Raw genomic sequence first — 25904 nt, 5'->3', positions numbered from 1 at the left:
GGGGCAGCACAGCGTCTGCCTCTCGCGCGCGCTCCCCGGACCTGCCTCCCCTGAGACCCACCCCAAGTCTCCGGCCCGGCGACAAAGTAGACACGCACAGGTTCCTGGGGCAGGAGGGTGTCACCAGCCACAGAAGAGACACCCCAATCACAGGACTCCACGACCTCGGCCAAGATGGGAAACATTTTCTTCTGGTTTGTTCGATAAAAAATGTTGCCCTTAAAAATAAAAGTCAGTTATTTTACCAGCAAAAATGGTTTTATTTAGGAGTAACAAAGAACTGCATCCGGGGACAAGCGTTGAATGGCAAAAGTGATAGACTACTCCCACAAACAAAGGCAAAGACGTCATCTTACGGAGAAGGGGAGTTGGGAGGGCTGCTGTGAACGGAAGTCCACTGGAGAGAAGCAAGCGTCTGGGGCGGCAAAGGCTTCTCCTTGGCTGAGCTGCAGGGGTGGGACGCAGTGTGTAGGGGACGCAGCGCGTCCTTCCCTGTCCTTCCCTGTCACGGACGCTCCTGCTGGGTTGGCACGAGAGCTCCCCCCACTGGCTTCCCGACTCCCCTCCTGTGAGGTTTCTCCTGCTTCATTTCCACGCCGGACAGAACGGATGCAGCATGCCCTCTCTTGGCTCTTAACTCCGAGCCACGCGCGGGCCTGTCTGACCCGACCACACAGCCAGGCTGGGCTCCAGGCTGCGCCCAGGGCTCACGGCAGGCGTCAGCTCACCCAGGCAGCGCTTCTGCTGCTGAGACCCCCCCGCCCCCCGCGCCCCACCGCCTCGACGGGCTACCCAAGCACACCCCCGCCAGGCCCCTCTGCCGAGCTATCAGACAGATGCAGAGGGGCCCCTGCAGAGACCACGAAGCTCCCCACGCCGCCGAGAAGCACACGGGCGACATCTTCTAACGCGGGTCCCCGGGAAAACGAAGCCCAGGTGGGTGAGGAGGCCGGTGACCTCTGCCCCCCCCTCACCGCCCCCGGCATCTGCACCAACCGCCTGGCCGTGCCCGGTCCATCCCAGCCACGACCTGTTCCCTTGAACGTGTGAACAGCTCAAGGAGCGGGGCTCATTAAGCCTCCCCTGGAAGGTAACCAGCACTCAGAAGTCACCAGGACCCACAGAACTCCTGCTTTCACCGAATGGTTGCACAGGGTCAGGCCCGAGGGTCAGTGCGGTGCCCAAGAACGCTCCTAGCCCTGCCGGGGGGTCGGGCGGCCGAGGTTGGAAGGCTGTGAGGCCGCAGCACTGTCCACACCGCACGGTAAAGCCAGGCTCTCGCTGCCACGCCTGCCTCTCTCAGCTCTGCCTTCACGCTGACTTGGCCAGGACCTTCCAGAGACTGAAGATGCCTTGCTTTCGATTCTGGAACATTCCCCCAATGACACTTCTGACTCTTGTCTCTTCCTGATTCTCTGTGCCGCATTCTGAGACATCTTTCCGGGTCTATATTCCGGGTCACCAACTTTCTCTTTTGGTTTTCTTGAATATGCCATTTAATTGTTTGAATTAGATCCTATCGCCAGATTGGTCGGTAGGCGTCCCACAGAGGAGGGCTCCCTGACATGAGCATCCCTGGACCCCGAGGCCCCACAGGCCCTGCACGGCCACGGCGCTCAGCCGGACCGTTTCTCTGCACTCCCTCGGTCTGGAACGAGGCTGTCTCCTCTGCACCTTTGTGACCCTGTGACTTTTGAAAATTTGAAGCCAATTCTTGGGCAGGGTGGCCCTCAACCTGGGCTGTGTCCTGCTGATTTCTCCGGCAAGAGGCCCCGGGCCTCTCGTGGTCCTCGAGGGGGCAGCATCCACGGGTCCCCTCGCGGCCGAAGATGACACCCCTGCCCCGAAGTCACTTTTTCCCATGGGAGCGACAGCTTCACCTGGGCTGGTGCAGGTGTCCTGCTGCTCATCACACTCCCGGTGTGTTCAGTCCGTCAGCGGAGACGCGCACGTTCCCACCTCACCGCCACTGACCCTCACGCTTTGGTGGCCTGGTGGGAGGGAGCACCTCCACGTGGCTCCCGTGTCCACTCACCCCCTTCCTTTCTGGGACACAGGGTACCCAGGCACCCCTACTGCTCCCCCTGCCCAGGCCCAGTCCTGAATTTACACATCCGTGAAGAGAGGAACCTGGGGGGTCGGTCAGTTAAGCGTCTGACTTGGCACCGACTCAGGTCACCATCTGAGACCGAGCCCTGCATCAGGCTCCGTGCTGACAGTGCGGAGCCCACTTGGGATTCTCTGTCTCCCTCTCTCCCTGCCCCTCCCCCACTCCCTGCCCCCTCTCTGAAAATAAATAAATAACCCTTAAAAAAACCACAAAACACAGAGAACAAAAAAGATCTCTGAAGAGAGCTGGGAGACACACGCACCAGCCTACAGCGAGGTGAAGACGTGTGCAGGCCCTGGCTGCGCTCCGACAGCACGAGTTGGCTGGTGCTCCCTACGGGGGAGCCCTGAGGGGCCCCGGCAGCGCGCACGCACACGCAGGCGCACACAGACCACCAGCAGCAGCTTCCACTCCTCCCGAGCACACGCTGTCGGCGCCTGGCTGAGGTCAAGTCTGTGCTGGGAGGTGACAAGATGCTTGACCAGGCTTTTCTGTTTTCTCCTTTTTTTAAACATTTATTTATTTATTTAGAGAGCACGCAAGCAGGGAGAGGCAGAGAGAGAGAGAGAGAGAGAGAGAGAGAGAGAGAGAGAGGAAGAGAATCACAGGCGGGCTCCGCGCTGTCAGCACAGAGCCCGACACGGGGCCCGACTCCGCCAGCAGTGAGGTCATGACCTGAGCCGAACCTGAGGTCATGACACTGAACCGACCGAGTCCCCTGGGTGCCCCTAACACTGACCACCCATCCTCTTCTCAGAAGCGAGAACATACCCACATCCTTTCTGCTCAACCATAAAAATCACCTTTCTTACCTGGAAATTAGCTAAAAGACTCTAAGCAAAGAACTGGCCACGGATGAGTGTGCGGTGACCCCGAGAGACGTCCCCTTCACCTGCACAGGAACCGCGGACAGCTGCTCGCAGCACCAACGGTTTGAGACTCCTGCAAGCCCTCCTTCTCTTCCCTGAGAAGTCTTTCCCGTTCGGTCGGCACGCCAAGATAAAGAGGTCTCTGCAGATGGGGGTGGGCTGCCTGCCTGCTCTGCGAAGCCCCCCCCGGCGCCCACAGTCGGGGGGACTACTGTCACCTATTTCCTCCCAGGAGGCGAAGCTGAGGCACCTCCCACAGCAAGTGCTCGCAGTAACTTGGGATCAGAGGCGCTGAGCATCGCCGCCGTCAGGATTCCGCATGGAGCCACAGTGAGGTGGCCCGTGCAGGGGCCGGGCCCGGTATCGAGCCAGGGACAGGGGCTCAGAGCTGCTCTCCCACATCGAGGAGCAGCACGTCACTTAGCAGGACGGGAAGACTGCACAGCAGGTGCTACGTGAGGCCCTCCCTGCCCCTCTGAAGGGAACGTGTGGGCCTACAAGTCGCCCACGCTGTCCTCGCCAGCCTGCGGGGCGTGACCTCGTGTTGACCACACGCTATGCCTGGACATGAGCTGAGCCCGCAGGAAGCAATGCCCTTCCCGCTGCCCAGTGCCACAGTGGCCGGGGGTGGAGGGAGAAAGGGTGGGCATGGTCCCAGAGGGCCCAGGAGACAGGGCGCAGGGCTGCGCGGCCAGAACTTACAGGGATGTGAGGTAGGGGCACCCGCCCGTTGACCTGGACGCTCTCTTGCATCTCCCGGCGGTGCTGCTTACGGGTCCTGTACGGCGGGACTCCATCCCTGTCCGGAGGAGAGAGAGTCCGGCGTGAGTGCAAGACAAACAGCTCAGGGAAGTGCAGCTGGCGAGGCCTGCTCTCTATAGCCTGAGAGCCAACAAGGGTTTCTCTGTTTTCTAAAGCAGTGGACAAGGGGCACCTCGGTGGCTCAGTGGGATGAGCGTCATTTCATTTTATTCTTCATTTCAGCTCAAGTCATGATCCCGGAGTCGCGGGATCGAGCCCCTGTCGGGTCCCACACTGAGCATAGAGCCTGCTCTCTCCCTCTGCCCCTCCCCCACTTGTGTTCTCTCTCAAAACTTGAAGGGGAAGGGGTGCCTGGGTGGCTCCGTCGGTTAAGCATCTGACTTCGGCTCAGGTCACAATCTCACGGTTTGTGAGTTTGAGCCCCGCGTCGGGTTCTGTGCTGACAGCTCAGAGCCTGGAGCCTGCTTCAGATTCTGTGTCTCCCTCTCTCTCTGCCCCTCCCCTGCTTATGCTCTGTCTCTCTCTGTCTCAAAAATAAAAACATAAAAAAAAATAAAATAAAATTGGGGGGAAGAAAAGCAGGAAAGGAGTATGTGACAGAGACCATATGTGGCCACAAAGCCTGAAACATTCACTGACCTGTCACTGAACGCCCAGGTGCCTGTCTGGCAGGGGTGCTGTAAACAGACCAAAACATGGACAGCCAAGACAATTTAGATCCCACTGGAACAGATCTCCCAGGTTCTATGTTACCTGCTATCTTCCAAGGTAGACTGGAAAGGCAGCGTTCTCTCTCTGAGGGTACGCAAATTAGCTTCCTTGACGTAAGTTTTAGTTATAAACCCTCTTGAAGATTGTGATAAACGTATGAATCAAATCACATGTTGTCTGTACATGACTGAATGTACCTACTCAAGACACATGCCAGCTCTAACACCTCACCCACCGCACGGACCCGATCCCTCCAGCTCTCCAGTCCTCTCCGCACTATTTAAATCTACGCTAAGAAGCACAGTGGCCAACAGGAGCCACTGTGACGTGACGACGTCCGCCAGAGCAGGATGCCTAGAGAGAGTGGCTCCTCTGGGTCTCCACCTCCTCCTCACTGAAGAACTCCTGAGCGGGTTCCCAGCTCTGACAGCTGGAAGGGAGGGGTCTGTAAACCATCTGGCTGTTGAAAGACCTCGGCCTCCCTGGCCTCCAGTGGGTGAAGATCTGTGTCCCCTGGCCTCCTTCCCAAGCACGGCCCAGGGAAGGGGGTGTGGGGAGACAGGGCTGGGGCGCTCTCAGAGCAGTGCTCCTACTTGCCAGCAGGATCCACACGTGCACACAATTCTGATCTCATTTCTTAACTGCTGGGCCCCCAGCTCGGCGGCTTTGCTTACAGGCAGGGATGCAACATTCTCCTCTTAAAATCATATTCCTGAGAGCCCCGGTCTGGATGGAAAGGGTAGACTTTGGCTGAATGAGGCAGAATGAGGCTGGGACAGCCCACCTCTCCTGTCACTGCCTCGGTGTCCCGGCTATCAGGGCACCAGCTGGGTGTGCAGTGTGACTGGCTCAGCACTCCAGCAGGGGCACCTCAGGGGACAGCTATCAAGCAGCAGGCAAGTCAAATGCATTAAAAGATGTCGTCATCTGCCCGGAGGGTTTTGCTCAGGTGTCCCGAGCCACCAACTTGTTTCTCATACGCTTTGACCAGGCACTGGTTAAAGGTCCCACATGCCTCCGGATGAGGCACTGTCCTTGGACGCCCACGTCCAAAGTCTAGTGAGCCATGCCACCGTTTTTACTGTGTGGTCGACGTACCGAGGGCAGCTGTGCCCAGGAGAAATAATGTAGAAGAAATGCACCATGCTACTTTTTGCCTCTGACATATATTCAAATACATTCTAAATTTATTCCTACGTTTTTTTGAAAAAATTAAAAAAAAAAAGCATACATTTATTTATTACTATCAAGTTTGTTTTTTTTTTTACTTGAGAGAAAGAGGGAGAGCACACACACACAGGGGAGGGAGCAGAAGGAAAGAGGGGGAAAATGTTTTTAATGTTTATTGAGATGGAGAGAGGGAGGGAGGGAGAGAGGGAGAGAGGGAGACAGGGAGAGAGGGAGTGCACACAAGTAGGGGAGGGGCAGGGAGACAGGGGGCCACAGGATCCCAAGCGGGCTCTGTGCTGTCAGCACAGGGCCCAACACGGGCTTCAAACTCACGAACCATGAGATCATGACCTGAGCCAAAGTCGGACGCTTAACCAATAGCCACCCAGGTGCCCCTACTATTCCTATGTTTCTCAGTCTTAGAGTAAGCCAACATGAACAGAATATCAGGAAAAAAATACTTTAAAAACTTTAGATCTTCCCTTTAGCAAACATATGTCCTTTTCTTAGAGTGAATTAACAGACTTTACGAGAAAAATGTGCTGGCAAATGAATCTTCATTGTAGTAACCAGTTTCTGGGAGGAGAAAACCAAACAGCATGAGGGCACCATCCCGAGCCTTCAGCTGCGAGTGGGGGTCACAGTGGGCACTGCTAAAAGCACAGTCATTTCAAGTAAGAAACTGCTAAAAACACGTCAACGTTTTATCTTAAAGATGTGATGCAAAGGGGGTGGCTGAGGGCTGAGGGGCTCAGTCGGTTGAGCCTACTTGGGATTCTCTTTTTCCCTCTCTCTGCCCCTCCCCTGCTTGCTCTCTCTCTCTCTCTCTAAAAATAAACTAAAAAAAGGGGGGGGGGGCACCTGAGTGGTTCAGTCGGTTGGGCATCCGACTTTGGCTCAGGTCACGATCTTGTGATTTGTGAGTTCGAGCCCCGCGTCAGGCTCTGTGCTGACAGCTCAGAGCCTGGAGCCTGCTTCAGATTCTGTGTCTCCCCCTCTCTCTGCCCCTCCCATGCTCTTTTCTGTCTCTCTATGTCTCTCTATAATAAATAAACGTTAAAAAAAAAAAAAAGATGTGACACAAAGAAGGATGAAATAGTCAATATACACACACAAGTTGAACCCAAAGGGACAGACCCGTCTTGTGACGTCACCACCATGTGGCCACCAAAGAGGAAAAGAGAAAGGGGCCCCAGATGCGCGGCGACGCAGGGGAGCCTGCAGAAGCGGCGTGTGCACACCACAGGCAGGGGTGTAGGCAAAGGGGAGACAGCAAGTATGAAAACGGCGCAGAAAGTGGGACAAATTTAAAAAAGGGTTTAGTAACCCTTTTTTTCTTTCTTATTTAACCCTACCTGATTTTCCAAAATGTTTCCCGTGAAGAAACAAGCGGGCTGGGGAAGAAATCCCCCAGCGACTGGTTGACAGTTGCTACCCCCCCCCCCCCCCCCGCGGGTGGTCCTGGCCCACACCCCTGCAGCCTCTGTGCGGGGAGGGTGCCCGCGGTTCGGCCCCCAGCCCCTGGCCCTGGCCGGGGACTTCCCATCAGTGGTGGTCAGATGGCGAATGGCACACAGTCTTAGAGCTGGGTACGTCTGATGTTCATGGGTGGCCAAGACCCCACATGACGTGGATAGGCTGGTTGGGCAATGCCCTGATATAACAACAGGGTGTTTTACACCACTCTTTGGGTGGTCCCAAAAAGCCACCTACCAAAGCAAAGGAAGAGTGTTGGAAAATAAGTACTTTCTCACAAAGGGAGGGCTTCCCTGGGGAGGACGATGGGAGAATACGGTCCACTGTCACCACCGAGGGCCGCTAAGGCTCAAGGTGGTTCTTGACGGTCACTGAGGCCTCAGAGATGTGTTGCAGCCCCAGTAGCTGTCCCTGAATCGACCAGGCGGTGGGGCTGGCCCGGAACCAGCTGTAACGACTCCCCTTCCGGCTCCTGTCTTCCCATCCCCCATGCCAAGTAGGTGACAGGGAGTAGATTTTGAACAGTGACAAGTACGGAGAGGCACCCCTGCCCAGGAAGCAGCCCTGCCAGAGGAGGCCCACACCCCCACCACCCACCCTGCTTGGCCACCTGTCTGTAAAGCGAACCCCAGACCGAATGCCGAAGACAAAACTGAACCACGGCATGAGAATCTGGGCCGCTCTGGAATCTGCTTCCTTAGTTTCTTCTCTTTCAAAGGTCCCGGCAGCCTTGGCCTGGGGAGAAGCAGTGGCTGCAGCCCCAGGGACCATCAAGGACACGTCCTGCAGCATGGACTGTCCGTGCAGCAGCGGGGGGCCTGCCGGGGTTCGCCCAAGAAGGGGGGACTCACACGCTGCTGTCGGTGAGGGACAGGCTGTCGGCATCACTGGATAGGCTCTGCTGCTCACTGTCGTTGGCGCTGGTGGCCGGGGCGAGGGCGTAGCCGGAGCTGACGTAGTAGGGGTTGGCAGGCTCCCGCCAGGACCCGCACCTGTGAACAGGGAGCAAAGGTCAGCAGCAGCCCAAGGACACGTGCGCAATCACCCACATCCACGGGCGAGTATCCGTGCAGATACCGATCTATGAACCGCGCATGTAAAGAATCCAGAAAACACAGCACAAGGGGCCGGTGCCTCCGTCCTGCCTCCGGCCCCTCTGCTCTTCCCAGAGGGATCAGTAAAGCCCCGGGCATCTTCCGGATCTTTGGCGTGCATTTAGGCAGACGTGTAAGTGCGCACACACTTGTCACCGCGATTTGCGCTTTTATGCACGTCACTACAAACGGGATGTGTGCCATTCTGCTCTCGGGTCTTCTAAAGAACGCTGCTGGCAGGCTTACTTGCCGCACAGCGGGGCGCACCTCCGCCACCAGCAGCAGCGACACCGATGCCCCTACCCCCGCTGCTTCTCCCCAGAGTCTGAGGCCACGGGAGGCCACGACCCCTTCAAGGAGCCGGCCGGGACTCTGGCGCACGAGTCTGACAAGGCTCACGGGACGCAGGCGGGAGCCGGGGGGTGAAGGTGCACGTGCGTCTACGGAGGCTGCAAGCTGCCCGCCGGGTGCGGCGAAACCAGGAGTTGGACGCTCAATGGACCGAGCTCCCGGGCACCCTCGGGGCCAGTCGCACCGCAATGACTTCTGGGAGCAATGACTTCTGGGGGCCGTGCTGTTCTCCCGTCAAGGTACCCCCCCCCCCCCAAGCCCCGCCAGGCACCTCCTCCTCCCAGACTGCCCTCCGGTAGCGACAAGGGGCTCAGGGAAAGCGAAGACGTTCTGTGATGGCTGGCGGGATATGGGGGCCTCGCAGGACCCGCCCGACTGCCGCCCCGTCGGGAGCCCCAGCCTCACTCTGTCGAGCGCACCACGACCCACAGTGCCCAGCGTGTGCCAAGCGCGGGCACCTGGGGCGCATCACGGCGGCCCTCAGACTCCAGTGTCCTCAGCGCAGAGAGGGAGAGGAGACCGTCTCTACGGGGACGGAACCCCTGTGGACAACCATCGCCTCACCGGGCCCGATTCGTGCCACACACAGACTCAGAAAAAGGTGCCCTAACAAGACTGGGGACCAGGCCCCTCGGTACCTTGAACACCCATCACGCAGGACGTGCAGGGCCAGGCAGCACGACCAGAAGAGAGGCCCGACCGAAGGGGGACCAACTCCCCGGGGGGCCTTGGCATCCGGTCTCGGGAGAGGTGGCACCTGAGGCCACGAAAATGAGAAAAGCGCCAGCCAGGTGGTCCTCCTATTCTGGCCAATGAGGCCACAGCACCGGATGGAGACACAGCCACCGAAGTTCCGTGCTGGCTCAGGAAACATGTGCTCCACGTCCGTCTCCAGAAAGGAGTAGGTCACCGTCCAACACCACGCAGTTTCTCTGCCCCACCCACCCACAGCCACCAAAGCCTCTGGGGAGGCCACTAACGGGTTCCAGCCAGCTGGGGGCAGGGGCAGGGCCCAAAGGCTCCTAGTACACAACACGTCCCGTCCAAGGGCCATAGGAAGGGATGGGGACGAGGACAGAGACACCGATGCCTGTCCCTGGTCTTGTGCCTGTGTACACTTCCTTATCTAGATCATTCCTACCGTGAAGCAGACAGAATGATGGGAGCCTGCCACATCAAAACTCTTTAAGAATCATACAATTTCATTTTTATTACTTTAAACAATTTTTGTGAACAGTAGGCTCTACACCCAACATGGGCTCAAACTCATGACCCGGAGATCAAGTGCAACGACAGAGCCAGCCAGCCGTCCCACCATAAAACATTATTTTTAAATGACACTCTTATTCCTCTTCTATACTTAAAAACATAAAACCACCAATATTGTCACCATAATAACCACAGTACTGGAATCCAGATCACAGGCTAAGTGCTAAACTGTTTTTTCAGTTTCCCCATTACGAGTAAGGAATATTAAACTTTGGTTACATTCTGTAAACACTCATTTGGTCAAACGAGAAAAAAAAACTCCAACTTAAAGAGGAAAAGGCATCCCAGCTTGGAAGCCCAAGCCCGCAGAGCACGCGCTCCACCCCTGCACCTGCTCACCTTTGCCCTCCCCCTATGCAAGAGCCCCGTCCAGCAGGACAGAGCCTTCGACTCCCATGTGTCCAAGACTGTGTGTCTTACACCTCAGACATGTCCCCAGTGTGCTTCCCACACGTATAAAAAAGTCCATCTTGGGGCGCCTGGGTGGCTCAGTCGGTTGAGCATCCGACTTCGGCTTGGGTCATGATCTCACAGTTCGTGAGTTCGAGCCCTGCATCGGGCTCTGTGCTGACAGCTTGGAGTCTGGAGCCGGCTTCAGATTCTTTGTCTGTCTGTCTGTCTGTCTCTCTCTCTCTCTCTCTCTCTCTCTGCCCCTCCCCCACTTGTGCTCTGTCTCTGTGTCTCAAAAATAAATAAATGTAAAAAAAAAAAATCAACAAAAAAAGTCCATCTTTAGGTGAAAAGCAAGAACAACATGGTTTAATTTTCCACAGCCTGCAGCACAGAGCCAAGCCCACTACGTACATGAGCTCTGAGTCCAGATGACAAAGGGAAGAGAGAAGAAAGAGCCACACCAGACAGAACAGAAGAGGAAGGGGTGCCTGGGGGGCTCAGTCAGTTGAGCGTCCGACTTTAGCTCAGGTCATGATCTCACGGTTCCCAAGTGTGAGCCCCACGTCGGAGTCTGCACTGACAGCTCTGAGCCTGCTTAAGATTCTCTCTCTCTCTCTCTCTCTCTCTCTCTCTCTCTCTGCCCCTCACCCACTCATTCTTTCAAAATATATAAATAAATTTTTAAAAATAATAAAAAAGAAGGGAGAAAGAGCTATCGGTTATCTTTTCCCTTTTTTTTTTTTAATTTTTTTTTTTTTCTTTCAACGTTTTTTATTTATTATTGGGACAGAGAGAGACAGAGCATGAACGGGGGAGGGGCAGAGAGAGAGGGAGACACAGAATCGGAAACAGGCTCCAGGCTCCGAGCCATCAGCCCAGAGCCCGACGCGGGGCTCGAACTCACGGACTGCGAGATCGTGACCTGGCCGAAGTCGGACGCCTAACCGACTGCGCCACCCAGGCGCCCCTCTTTTCCCTTTTTAAACTTGTAGACAATAAAGCTGGCTCTTGGAATCAAGACCGTTAGTGCCCTGGGCCTTCGCTGCAGGCTGACACCACAGAAAGTTCTGGCCAATGACCTGCGAGAGGAAATGTCACGTGAGGGAGCCCATGTGTCTACAAGACAGCCAGAAACGGAGACAGGGAGAGTGTGCGTGTGCTCACACACATGCGCGCGCGCGCACACACACGCACACACACGCACACACACGGGCCCAGCAAACGTAGCCAACCTCCCAGGTGCTGAGGCCAGAGAAAATGCCCACTGCTCTGTCCCTTTCGATGTGCTCAGAATAAAACCCGGACGGGCCCACATATGCCCAACCGGGAACATCCTGCCTCTGTGCTGCCTTTTCTCCTGGGATGCCGTTTGCAGGACTTGGGTTTTCCATCTTTCCACGTTTAACTTGTTATTCTACTTTCGTGTGTCTGCTGGGAAAGCTGGCCTTGTTAAGATCCAGCTGGACAATCTTTCTTCCAATTAAACAATTTGGTCCCGCTGCATCTGGTGTGACCACTAAGGGAACAGGGGTTGTCCACCACCTTGTTATCTGCTGTCTGTCCTTCTATTCCGTGTTTTTTGCTTCTTTCTTGCCTTCTTCTGGCTGTTTATTTTCCATCTCCTCTCTCTAATAAAGTAACCCTTCGGTCAGTAGTTCCTGTAAAGATCACAACACAATCCCAGGATCATGGCATCAAGCCCCGGGTCTGGACCAGAGATCCGTCCCCCGGGGACACCGGGAAATGTGGCCCGCTCCACGGAAGGCCAGGGGCCTTCCCAGGCCGGCGGCCTCTCCCACTCCCAGCGCTCAGGCCAGGCGCACACCAACCCCTCGCCCATAAGGCCTTGCTCCCTGCGCTGAGCCCAGACGCGCCCCCCGGAACAGGGGCAGAGGCGGTTCAACACCGACATGACGCGGCCTGCCGACCCAGAAGACAAGCTCAGACGTGTTTCACTGTCCGGTTATGGACCGTAGAGTGTTTTTCTCCCTTCTGCCTCCTTTAACCTGGGCCCTCATCCTTACCAACACGACGTTCTCAAGAGTCCAGGCGGTTACCCGACACAACGGTTCACTATTTCCTTGTGGTGACACTCACTGGGCACTTTTGGGCAGCAGTGTCACAGAAGTGATGCTGAATCACATCAAGAACACCAGGGGGGTTCGTCCCGGTACTGGTAGCAAACCAAGCGCCAGCCAATTTTTCCCACTTCATTATTTTTCTTTTGTTATCGATAGGCAATTGCGGGGAGATGCTGAGATACCTATGAATTGTTACCACCCGGTGATTTTCCAACCCCTTCATTTGACCGCACACCCACAGCTGGCTGGTGTTCTACCGTAAGGAAGATGTTCTCTCCATCTGCATTTATTGACGTCCGTGTGGACCTCAGATGGCTTCATCCAATGGATTATAACCCATTCATTTCTTTTCTGCTCATACTCGGCACAGCCCTGTCGGCCTAGGAACGCGCCCACACTCTCTGGCACTCCCTGCCCCAGCACTGAGATTTTCACCAAGAAGGTGTCTGTTAACTGTGTTATCTGGATTCCCGTGGTTTTCTTTCTTTCTTTTGAATGCTTATTTTTGAGAGAAAGGGAAAAAGAGGGAGACACAGAATCCAAAGCAGGCTCCAGGCTTGGAGCTGTCAGCACAGAGCCCGACGCGGGGCTCGAACTCAGGGACCCTGAGATCGTGACGTGAGCCAAAGTCAGATGCCTAACCGACTGAGCCCCCCAGATGTCCCCTCCCTCTCTTTTTATCATCCCATTGTCGTATATCCCTGAGCACATGGTTATTTTTCATTCAGTATCTGGTTATTTTGGACAGAGGGCCAGACACTGTGTGGGAAAACCCTTCCACCGCAACAGCCTGGGATGACACATCCTTCTCCAGAGCGCATACGTGTGACAGGGCATGTGGCTGGGGCACCAGGGTCCCCAGCCACCTTAATCCAGTGTCAGGAACTGAGAGATGCTGGGTGAGGCTGCAGACCGGGGAGGCGGGAGGGCTCGCGTCCTGCAAGTGTGTCCCTCCTCGAGGGCAGGGCACCTCCCTCCTCGGCAGGCCCCGGCCTCCTGGGGCCCAAGAGCCATACTGCCAGGCTCGCCCACCTGGGCTCCCTCCTCCCTGAACGGGGCTGCGCGCCTTGCTGCTTGGGTAGCTCTGCAAAGCCTTCAGCCAGATTAGAGACAGAAGAACAGGGGCGCCTGGGTGGCTCGGTCGGTTGGGCGTCCGACTTCGGCTCAGGTCATGATCTCGCGGTCCGTGAGTTCGAGCCCCGCGTCGGGCTCTGTGCTGACGGCTCAGAGCCTGGAGCCTGCTTCCGATTCTGTGTCTCCCTCTCTCTCTGCCCCTCCCGTTCATGCTCTGTCTCTCTCTGTGTCAAAAATAAACAAACGTTAAAAAAAAATTTTTTTTTAGTAAATAAATAAAGACAGAAGAACAAAACCAGGTCTCAACATTTCTAGTTATGCTCAGCAGGATGTCTGCCCTGAACGGCCTAACTTCTCAGCGTAGGGAGACCTCTCATCTCCTAGAAATCCTGTGACGAAGGATGTCCCCTAACTAGCACTCTACCCAGGCGAAACGTGAAATGGAGATTAGGCCTCTCCCCCTGCCCGACTGCCCGGAGCGTAAACGTGCGCCCTCGCCCCACAGGGAAGCTCCCGTCGACCTCAGTCAAACGCCCCGAGGAAGAGGCTTGTGATTTTTACTCGGAAGTGCAGGTACACACTGCATTCTGCTTCACGTGACGCGCCCGTCCGTGGAGACACAAAGGTACCGCCCTGAGTGATTTAGCAGGGAGTCCGCTCGGCGCTCCAGGGGAGCGCTCGGGTGTCTGTCCGGCCGCAGCTCTGCCGGCTCAGGTGGGGAGGCAAGACCGCCACGCTCCTGTGACCAGCTGGCCCCACTGTGCCCCCTGTATCCGCGCTGGTCTGCAGGGACTGTCGGGGGCCGGACACGCACACCCCACACGGCCTTTCCTAGCGAGCCAAGCGGTCTCTGGTCAGCTGCTGAGGTGACAGATGGGCCTCCCAGCTAATGAGCCAAGGAGGCCACACGGGCTCGCTCTCTCCTCTGTTTATTTTCTTCATCTGAAATGACGCTAATCCTTGTTACGGCCCCTGCTCCGACCCCCCCATCCACGCGGGCTCACTGGCTGTGTGCTCGGCAGCGGCCGGCACAGAGACAATAAACGAGCCCTCGGTACCGACCGCGGGTACCAAGCACCGTGCCGCCCGCTTCCTGACCCCGGTCAGCGTGGCGTCTGTGTCTCGACCTGAAAGCCCTCCGTTCGGTGCCACCTGCCGGGCTTGGCCAAGCCCTGCCCCTAGCAGAGTCACTGCCGTGTCCAGACCCGTCCCTTTGCTGAGTACCTACGCCCTACCAGCTCGAGCAATTCTAGACTGCGCGCACAGGTCAATCGGTAGAGGAGTCCCACCGCCACAGAGATCAGAGCAGAGGTCCTCCCTGAGCAGACGGTGAGGTGGGCTGGCGCCCCGGCCTTCTCCTTCTGGGCAACCCTAGGGCCTCAAGGCAGCGTGGCGGCATCGACTCGTGCGTCCCCAGCTGGCAGGCAATTGCTGCAGCATAGAATTTAATTCCCTGTGGGTGTATCCTTAAGCCCAAGACACGAGTGTCGTGACCCATACGTTTATTAGTTCTTGCTGACCCGCGCCGACCACTTCAGCATTTCAGGTGTCCGCCGGGGGCCCTTCAGTCGGCGCGCACTATCCTCCGGCACGTGCGCAGAACCCTCGTGGCCGCGGCCATCCTTCACTCCCAAGTGTGAGACCAACCGCTGCTCCTCGAAGGTCTTTTCTTCCTCCGCAGCTGGCGCTCTCCGACGTCACTGCGCGCCCTCGACGTGAAGACTGATCCATCCTCCTTCTTCCCTGCCCCCTTGTGGATAATTTCTTCTGGCTCACCCTCTTCTAAATGACTCATCTGCTAAATCTGTCCACGGGACTTTTATTACGGCTGTCGTCTATCTTAATTTCTTAAATCGTCCGCTGTGCTGGATGCTAGCTTCGTGTGCTACTTGAACTTACTCAAAATTATATACGTCGAAAGTGCGCCTCCTCAGGCACACTGGCCACATTACGGGTGCTCCCGCTCGGTGGTGCGCCCAGGGCTGGTGAGCCGGGGCAGCCGGGAGGACCGCTCCGCCCTCACAAGGCACCGGCCCACAAGATCTAATTGGCTGCTTCAAAGTTGCTGCATCACTGTTTCCTGTCCCCTGGAGAACCTGTCGGGTAAACTGTGATCTTCTGGACTTGAGAGCGCTTACATTTTACAGGCTGTCTGAGACCCCCGCCCTGTCCAGAGCCTTCCCGAGGGTCACTCTGGCCTCTGCTTCCGGTGGCTCACCCTCTGCGTATCTGCTCACCTGTCGCTGCGGACTGGCTGTTTTGTTACAAAGTTTTCTGCAGGAGTCGCTATGGGCTAGGATAACGTGCCTTCTGCCAGAAGCCAGACCCGCCTGCACCCAGTTTGAGGCCCGTGCTCCTGGGGTGACTGTGGCTTTGAGTCCATGCTTCTGGGCCGCCCAGCCCAGTCCAGAAGCATGCCTGGTCTGAGGCCGGGGTCTGTGCCACCCAGCCCTGTGAGGTGACGAAGGAAACTCCCAAATGTCCCCAAATTTGACCTCAGGGTCAAATATCCTCCCTGATACTTTGCTTGTTGGATTTTCCTCTATATGTTTAGTCTGATCAGTTCTGGAACACATGGTTTTTTTTTAACGTTTATTTACTTTTGAGAGGGAGAGACAGACAGAGCGCAGGATGGGGAGACAGAGAATCCGAAGCGGGCTCCAGGCTCCAGGCTCCGAGCCGTCAGCACAGAGCCCGACACGGGGCTCGAACTCACCGACCACGAGGTCATGACCTGAGCTGAAGTGGGTCACCCAACCAACTGAGCCACCCAGGCGCCCCTACGACACATTTTTTTTTTTAATGTTTATTCATTTTGAGAAAAAGAGTGAAGGGGAGGGGCAGAGAGACAGGGAGACAGAGGATCCCAAGCAGGCTCTGCGCTGTCAGCATGCAACCTGATTCTGGGCTCGGACCCACGACCTCGGGATCACGACCTGAGACAGCATATCAAGAGTCAGACGCCTAACTGACCGAGCCACCCAGATGCCCCGAACACATTTTTCATCCTAGGAAATGTCGACCTTGTATACAAGTAGACGGAACAGTGTATGAACCCAAGGCTCACCTCCACAGTGACCGCTTCACAGCCAGCCTGTCTCCCCTGGCCCTTGCACACCTCGCTCAGCCCTGTCGCCCCTGGGGGTGCAGAGCCCAGCCACGCGCATGCCCTCGACTGCTGTAGCCGCTTCAACAGAAGGGAGGTCAGGAGACCTGGCCCCGGCTGGAAGCATGAAGTCCTGTGGTTGTGCGGGCAGGAAGCAGGGGCCACGCACGCCTTCTCTCGGGTGTCTTCCCTCATACTCATCAAGGTGTAAGGAAAGCCAGAAGACCTCATCATTGTGTGAACAGCGGCCAACGCCGGCTTCCTCCCCTGCGTGGCCTGCTCACACACAGCCGCCCGCGTGAGGGCAGCTACAGCCTGGAGCTGGGGCCCAGACAGCGCTGCGCTCTGCCCTCTCCATTTGCGGCAGGACCTTCCCCGCTCACCCTCTGCTAGTCCTGTGGCCGGGCCTGGTTTCCTCACCTGCAAACCAGAGACAAAGCACACGGCAGGCCTCACAGGCCCACACACACGGGTAGTGGGAGCAAGTTGGGGCCTCACCCCCGCAGGCCAGAGTGCTCCTGGGAAAACGCCAGGAGAGAAGTGGGGATTTGGTTTCTGTTTCTGTGCTCTTTGTCTTTGGGGGGTTTTGTTTGTTTCTGTGTTTCTAAAAATTCTGCGGAAAACTGAACAGTGACAGAACTTCTGGGAAGGAACAGTAATAATGGAACAAGTGGAAAGAGGAGAAGGTGGCAGGCTTTGGCACACTGCTTCTGCCCCAGAGCTTTCCTTCGTAACACAAGTGTGCGGTCAAAAGTAAGAAAGGTTAAGAAGATAAGGAGATGTACTCCCTACATAAACAGGTAAGTTTATCATCCCCATTCCAGAGACGAGGAAACTGAGACTAAGGGAAGTTACATACCTCAGGTGCCGAGGCCCGTGAGACACCGAAGAAACGCAGGAAGCGGGGGGTGGGGTGGGGTGGGGTGGGGTGGGGGGGTCAGAAAGTTAGAAAGCAAAGCCCAGGCCAGGCCCTCCCACCAGGGACCACACTGGGGGCTTCACTTTTTATTCTGAGTGCAATGGGCCTCACCAAAGAGTTTGGAGATGTGGCTTCTTATATGGAAATAAGAGCAGGGGACAGAGTGAGGTGGGGTGGCCTGGCCTGGAAGGCACGAGAGGCCGGAGACCCGGCAGCCAACAGCCGGCAGGTGGGGACTGGAGTCAGGGAAAGTACTCACACTTGAAAACGGTCGTGTCCTTATTGAACGGAAAAGCCTTCTGACAGGCAGGAAGGGCCAAGGAGGAGGCCTGGTGTCAGCTTGTCTGCCTCGCTCTGACAGAGCCTGCCCCCCCCCGCCGTGTGTGGCTCCCCTGTCCTTGCGTGCTGAGGGACAAGCCCTGATCCGGAGCGCTGCCTGGCTGTGCCCCTCAGTGAGGCCTGGAGTCGAGGCCACTCGCTGACCTCGGTGAGGCCACCACGCTGGAACGGCCAGCATCCCAGGACTCGCCGTCTGTGCCTGCACTCAGGCGGCTCACAGACGACACGGGCAGCCCGGGCGCAGACGGCTCCTTGGGCCGCCGACCTGGGACGACGTCTTGACACCCTGCTCACCCGCTCCGGGGTGACCTGAGCCGCCTCCCGCCCGCAGCATCCCTGACTGAAGTGTGAGGACGTGACCCGCTGAGAGAGCCTGACAGGGCTCATTCCCACGCCAGCACGCTGCGCCGGGACGGCCTTCGGGGCTGCGACGCGGGACGCTCACCACGGCCGTGAGCCCCACGAGCAGGCAGATGCTGCTGCCATGTGCGGACACTCTGTCCCTGCTCCAAGCTCCCTCTGCCCTCTCTCAGCGTCACTCGCTGGTCCCAACCACTCTCAGCTTCCCCGGTGGCCTTCTATTAAGAACTCATGAGAACAGTCTCCACCCTGAAAAATACTCGGCAAACCGTTGTCCACCTGCTGTCAGCGAACCGCAGAGGTGTGTGCGCTCAGTTACGGGGACTCACAGGCCACACCCGCCGGTTTTAAGCTTGCTCTATCTATTAGTCTATCTAACGTCTAGCATCTAGCAACTGTCAAAAGTAAGTTCAAGGCCCAATGTGGGGCTCAAACTCATGACCTCAACTTCAAGAGTCGCTGCTCCACTAAGCCAGCCAAACGCCCCCATCAGCTAATTTTAATGAAAGCTCAGCACAAATGAACACATGCCTAAAATGATTCCCGCAAAGTGAGAACACACCAGGGAGCTCAGGCAGTGGAACGTGTGGCTCTTGACCTTGGGGCTGTGATTTCAAGTCCCACGTTGGGCCCAGAGCTTAACTTAGAAAGTAAGTGAAGGGCGTCTGTGTGGCTCAGTCAGTTAAGCGTCCGACTTCAGCTCAGGTCATGATCTCACCACTCGTGAGTTTGAGCCCCACGTCAGGCTCTGTGTTGACAGATCAAAGCCCGGAGCCTGCTCCGGATTCTGTGTCTCCTCTCTCTGTCCATCCCCCACTTGTTTCTCTCTCTCTCTCTCTCTTTCTCTCTCTCTCTCTGTCAAAAATAAATAATTTTTTTAAAAAAGCGAATAAAAATAAAATAGAAATTGAGAAATAGGTCAAGCTTCAAGCCATTCCACAATAGCCCTTAAACACACACCCATAAATTCAAGAGGTTTTCGGCCTTTAAAACCGCATGCCTGGAAATCAGGCCTTTCTCATCAAATACTTGAAGAGAATACTGTTAAGTTCACTTAAGGATATAAAAATTAATGGCAAAAAAACTTAACAGCAGAAAGCCAAAAAATAAATGGCCAGCCCACTGACCCTGGGTGTGAGGGGGGCCTCTGAGTAGCCAGGGGGAGGTCTGCTCCCTGGGTGTCGCTACAAGCAGTGTCCAGACCTTACTCTGCCCCTCCCCCTCCCCCTCTCTGCCTCCTGTCCCCAAGGTCCCCGCCCCCCCCCATCCTCAGCAAGAAGCTGCTGCCTGCCATGCCGCTTCAGTGGGCGGACATCGCTGCGGAGAAACAGCAGACCATGTGCCCAGGACAGAGTGTCACTGTTTCCCTAAAGGACTCCCAGCCGTTCTGGAGGCAGGTTGCCTTCCCCTGAAACCTGGGCTCTGGAGTTACCAGTCAACTTTCCTAGAACGCTCACCTGTGAGCGAGCACTGGAAGACAGGTCAGGGATGAGCTGCGGCCACCACGGCAGTTCCCAGGACACGCGGGCGCCCAGACCAGACGGTGAACACGGGCCTCCGGGAAGACCACGCGCCCACGTCCACGGGAGACGCCCCCTTTCCGACGAGCACCTGTGGAGGCAGCCCCGGCCCCTCACGCCTCTCTTGCGGCTTCTGCCTGAGCTCTGACGCAGGCCTCGGCCTGTCACCGTGACCCGAGCCCGCGACCTGAGCTCTGCCACGGGGCCAGGGGTGCCGGGGGGCTGGCGGCAGCAGGCCGCAGTCGGCCCGTGTGTGCCCCCCAGCCAGCCCCTTCCCAAGGCCTGTGAGCCCCTCGGCAGCCTCATCGCCCATCCCCAGCCGTCTCCGTCCCAGGGGCCCCTGGGACCTGTCAGGTCAGAGGGATGCGATCACAGAATTGCCGGCTGTGACATGTCAGCGTTCTGGCACCCAGAGAGCCGTGGCAAGGACAGGCGCCGTGGTCAGAACGCCACTGTCTGCAAGACACGGAAAACCCACCTTCAAACAACACAGGCAGAAAGGGGTTTGGCACAGAAGGCAGGTGAGTAGGTCTGGAGAAAGCTGATGAGCCCACAGCCTGCCCCTTCCTGAGCACCGGCCTCAGACCAGTTCCTGCCCAAGCCCAGAGCCCGCACTTGACCTCAGTTCACAGACGGGCCTCAGCCACGCCCCCTGCCTCACAATCCCCCCACCCCTGGGGTCCAGGGAAAGGGCTCTGGCAGCAGATGGGCAGCGGACAGTCACGGGGCAGACAGGAAACCATGGACGCCACCACTGCTGGCTTCCGGAAGGGCAAGCAAAGGGCTCTGGCGTGTGTTGTCCCGTACCCCAGAAGGCACACGGCCTTCATCACCTTGAGGACAAGGGGGAACAGGCATAAACTGCCCTAACTCCATCAACACTGCGGAGCAAAGAGCCTGAGTGGATGGCCAACCCGTGGGGGGGCCGAACCCACAATGCCCAGCACCCTCTGTACTAACCAGCAGCCTCCACAGGGTGGAGACTTTCAGGCAAGTGTCAGAGGTGGTGGTGTGGTGTCTTTTGGTGTTTAAATCCGTTTTTTTTAGGGGCACCTGGGTGGCTCAGTCAGCTGAGCGTCTGACCCTTGATTTCAGTTCAGGTCACGATCCCACGGTTCGTGGGTACAAGCACCACATCAGGCTCTGTGCTAACAGTGGGGACCCTGCCTGAGATTCTCTCTCTCCTCTCTCTGACCCTCCACCACTCGCCCTCTCTGTCAAAATAAACAAATGAACTTAAAAAATATACATATATATACATATATTAAACCTTTTTTTCTATTTAAACATACATAACACACCACGTTATATTAATTTCACATGCACGACACTGTGACTCCACATGTCTACACAGTATGCTGTACTCATTACTAGAGTGGCTACCACTTCACCACGCACTGTGCCTTTGAACCCGGTGACACATTCATCCCATAACTGCAAGCCTGGATCCCCTACTCGCCCTCACCCATTTGGCCTGTCCCAGCGGGTCCTTCTTGGTCACATCCTGGCTCGGTGCAAACACACAGCCACGGCCCCAAGGATGCTGGTTCCATCGAGGGCACCTTCCCGGATGAGCCTCCCTGAGCCTCCTGGGGAAGAGGGTGGCGGTGTGGACACGCGCACCAGGGGGAGGCTGGAAAGCAGCTAAGGAAACAAGCCATCACCGGAAGAAGACGCAGGCACAAAGCGCTACTTAGCAGAAGGTCCTCTGGCGGACCTGCGGGGACCACGTGACCGTGGCTGGGTCATGACCAGCAGCTCCCAGACAGACTTGTCCACGGCAGCTTAATACAAACAACTGGAAACAACGTCAACACAAGTCTACACTGTGAGGTCACAGAACCACAAACCACACATTAGGTTATGAGATACATCAATTCACCTGATAGCTATTGTGAGAAGACAAGTAATAATTTACACCAGAAACAAAGCAACGCGTCAGTGTTACTCACTTCACCTCTGCAGAACCAAGGGGAGGGACGACCCGGCTGAGCCCTGACCCTGCCAGGGCAGACGCCGATCTGCGCCCTCGGAGTCAGCAGCCCACAGTCAGGGCAGGCGAGGACAGCAGGGGCGCGCTACCGAGCAACCTCCTGCCAGATGCCACAAGCAGCTTCCCGTGTCCCCGGCCCCTCCCCGGAGCCTGGTCCTCACCGAGACCCCAGTGACAGCGGCTGCGCACAGGAGCCCACACCTGTCACAGTCCTGCGGAAGCCAACGGGTGGGCTCTGCCCGAGCCCTTCCGCCTTCGGGTACTGCTGTCCCCCAGCGTGTGAAGGCCTCGTTCCCCTACGTGAAGGCACGTAACAGCCATACGAAGTGCTCCACACAACCCACTGCACGTAATTGAAGCACAGGACGCAATGGCTTCTGTGACACGTCCACACCCATGAAACCATCAGCACAACCAAGATCATAAAGGCACCTATCACCCTGAAGTTTCCCTGTGCTCCTCTGGAGCTCCTCTGTTCGGCCCCTCCGCCCCCGCCGTCACCGGTGGGCACATCTGTGCCCCTCTGGAACTCCTCTGTCACTCCTGGGCACATCTGTTCTGAGATCTGTGCAGGCTCTGCTCCCATCGGTAGCCTGCGGGCGACACTGCGTGGCACCGTGTGACACTGTGTGGGTGACACCCTCTGTGGTGACACTGCGTGGCACAGAGGCCCCATGGCTTGTTTCTACACCCGCCTGGCAAGGGCCACCCTGGCCGTTCCCGCAGTGACACGGGTTCCTTCTGCCAAAGAGCAGCACCCTCCCCACCGCCTCAGTTTACCGAGGGGAGGGAGTGCGGGTCTAGAACCGCATCTGAGCAGGAGGCCACCAGCGGACTCTGTTCCGCTGCCCTGAAGGAGCCAACCACCGAGTGAGAAGACCATCACCCAAACCCAGAGTGACGCGGCTGGGCCCCTGGCCCAGCTTCTGCCCAGCGCCCGCCTGGCACGCACAGGGTCGGCCCTCAGGAAGAAGAAAGGAGGGCCGGCCTCCTAACAAAGCGGGAACAGCTCTGTCTTCTCACGCTACAGAGACTTCAACACCACAAAGAAATGACCAAGACAAAGGAGCGAGAAGGTTTAGGACGGACGTTTCCTCATTTCAAATCAAAGTCTTCACAAACTGCAGCGCACCGGCCCCCAGAAAGGACACATTTCTGTGTTTCTGCAGCCGCGGACACCATTTCAGGGCACAGGGCCCACACTCGCTCACAAAACAAATAACTGATCTTTGCATCCAAACATCAAAACGTTTATATTAAAAATGACAGAGGGACTCCTGGGTGGCTCAATCGGTTAAGCTTCTGGCTCTTGAGTTCAGATCAGGTCATGATCTCACGGTTCATGGGATCGAGTCCCATGTCAGACTCCATGCTGAGCATGGAGCCTGCTTAAGAGCCTCCTTCCCTGTCTCTCTCCCCCCTCCCCTGCTTGTGCTTGCTCTCTCTCTCTTTAAAAAAAAAAAGAGAGAGAGAGAGAGAGAGAGAAAGAAAGAAAAGAAATAAAAATGACAGAAATCAGGCCAATGTCAGCTATAAAAATCTATCTTACATGCTCTGTGCAGAAATCAAACAATCAGGAATTCGGTCTCTACACAAACCATGAGCCAAGGTTAACGGCACCCTGTGCTGGCTCCCCTACACTCCCCAACTGACACACCCATCACGAGCTTTAGTGTCAGACACCTGGGGCACCACTGGGGGCAGGAGCAGGTGCAGTGAGGGGCCACTCATAGACCATCAAGCACACGCACTGCCCCTGACAGAGCTCAGAGGGAACAGGGTGGGAGGAGATGACAGCTAACTGAGTCACCTGGCAGGACCCGGTAAGAGCTTCCTGATCACTCACTTTGCTACCTGTGCATGGGGTGGCCCCTGCTTTCACATTCCTGCAGGCATTCTATTTATTTTTATTATACAGCGGTGCGCCCCGCCCAACACCGTGCACGAACTCTGGACTACGTAACATATAAAAGGCCCTTTTGGTCAGAATCAAACAGTGAGACAGGGGACGTGCGTTATGTGGCACAGGCACACTGGTGGCCGCTGGGTGACCTCTCCACTTGCCCCCCGCTGCCAGGCGTGGACAGAAGAGAACCCTGACTCTAGAATGGTCCCCGGGGCCAAATCCCACCTCTCCACCACTTGTCTGACCTTGGTCAGGTTGCCATTCATCCCCTGCCAAGTACAACGACAACGGCCACTCAATTCTTTACAAAGGTTCCGAGAGTCGGGGCACCTGGGTGGCTCAGTTAAGCGTCCGACTTCAGCTCAGGTCACAATCTCACCGCTCCTGGGTTCGAGACCCACATCAGGCTCGCTCGCTATCAATGCCGGCTTCGGATCCTCTGTCCCCTTCCCTCCCCCTCCCCTGGCTCACACTCCCTCTCTCAAAAATAAATAAAACATTAAAAAAATATTTTAAAAAAAATTAAAGAATAAAGGTTCCAAGTGTCCTAAGGAATAGTACTCATAAAGCATCTGCTGGGGGCTAGAATATGAAGCAGAAAGCCGTCAGGAGAGACCACAACCATGCTGCCCTGGCACCGTGCCCCTCGCATCCAGGGACAGAAGGACTAGATGGTAAAGCCCGCAGGCTGCAGTTAGAACCCACGATTCCACCTAACTTACTTATTAGGAGAGTCAATACGAACGCTGAACAAGCCAGACTCAAGGCTCTAAAGTCAGAAGAATCATGCTCACGGGAGCCCAAGTGCTCATGGGCTGGAAAGGCACAGCAAGACTCCCAGCTGGAAGGACAGATTCACACACAGATTCACAGAAGAGGGGGCAGGCAGGGCAGCCCTCCCCCGCCCCCCACGGCATCACTTCCTCTCTGCTCCCATCTTACGTGTAGTTGTGCTGTTGAAACCAGCTCTTCACAATGACTGTTGGAGACGCACATTGTGGGTAACGTGGATTAGGGTCCCATCTTCCTGGGGGAAAACAAAGATTACGTATGTGCCAAGATCTACAGGGATCTAGACAGAACAGTGCTATCTCTGAGCGGTGGGATATTACATCATTGCTCATTTGCTCATCTGTATTTTCTAGTTCTCCTGCCCTAAATGTATTTCTTTTTACTCTTTTTCTTTCTTTCAGAGAGAGTGTGTGAGAGTGGGGAGGGGGGGGAGGGGAGGGAGAAAGAGAGACAGAGTGAGAGAGAGGGAGGGAGGAAGGATCCTAAGCAGGCTCCACGCGCCTAGGGCCATGAATCACGACCTGAACCAGTAATGTCAAGAGTCTGAGCCACTCGGGCGCCTCACCAGATGTATCTCTTATATAATTTTGACAGTGACGTGTCTCAATATATTATCTCTGCAGAACAGTTATTGAAATACGTAGAAGAACACACACGAAGAATGCTTTGACAACTGGGAAACAGGACACAGAAATCACCGATGGAACTTCCCAGTGAGAGCTCCCGCACGATGAGTTAACAAAACCGGAGACCCTGATCCTCTCTGCTCAGCATAAATCAGCTTTACCCTGCTCACTGCCAGTGTGTTACAGGTCAGTGCAATTCTCTTCAGGGCCTAGACTTACATAAATGTTTCACAATTGATTTTAGATTCTCACGGATCTGAGGAAGAGAACGCTGAGGTAGTACTGTTTCAAAAGTGGAGAAAAAACATTTTACAGAATCTCCCATTGTAGTTTTAAATCAATCTTTCTCAGTGCAACGGTGGCGGTCAGCCTGCCTGGTGGTGCCTTCTCCCGGAGACCCCAACCCCTTACTCCAGCCTTGAGCCCTCAAACCAGAGCTCCAGCGAATTTACCAGTTGCCAAGAAGAAGTGCCAATCACACTTCACAAACTCAGTAAAGGCTGCAACAAACATTTAGCAATAGCGACTCCCAATTAACTGCAGGTCATTTAGAGTAATTTACTGTGATACTATCTGCACCTACCCCCCTAAGGTCTTTCAAACATGAGCTAGAGAACTACAGGACACTCTGGACCTGGGTCCTTACTGACGTCAAAATGGCAGATCACGCGTCGGACTGATAATCTCCTTAGCACAGGTCCAACCAGTCAATGACCCGAAACGAGGCGCGGGGGCTTATGCTGCAATCCTACGATCCCACAAAACTGCTCAGCAGCCCGGTTCTCAGCGCTGGAGCTACAAGCCCGGAACAGTGGCTTTAGAAAAACAAGGCTTATTGAAAATCACCTTTAAAAAGCACTTAAGAGTCTAGTCGCAAATTGTGTTCCCTTGAAGTGACTTAGTAAGCACTAAGGACTCCCAGCCTCGGGTTGCCCTCTTTACTTCTTCACGTCATCGGGTAACCCTCAAGACCTTCTCCGAGC

The 25904-nt window shown here is 56.0% G+C and overlaps 1 protein-coding gene across 4 annotated transcripts in view; it reads right to left on the bottom strand.

Moving 5' to 3' along the window:
• AXIN1 (axin 1) overlaps window positions 1-25904 on the bottom strand; it is a 63178-nt gene that overhangs the window by 16680 nt on the left and 20594 nt on the right. For all 4 annotated transcript variants that reach the window (XM_078440383.2, XM_078440384.2, XM_078440385.2 and 1 more), the window contains exons 3-4: window positions 7950-8090; window positions 3682-3778 (exon numbers count right to left, since the gene is read on the bottom strand). In XM_078440383.2, coding sequence (XP_078296509.2) covers window positions 3682-3778; window positions 7950-8090 — 238 coding nt within the window. The remainder of the gene's footprint in view (window positions 1-3681; window positions 3779-7949; window positions 8091-25904) is intronic.

The sequence above is a fragment of the Panthera onca genome, chromosome E3 (genome assembly GCF_046562875.1).
Source record: "Panthera onca isolate mPanOnc1 chromosome E3, mPanOnc1 haplotype 2, whole genome shotgun sequence".
NCBI lineage: Eukaryota > Metazoa > Chordata > Mammalia > Carnivora > Felidae > Panthera > Panthera onca.
This window is presented reverse-complemented; position numbering and strand designations above follow the sequence as displayed.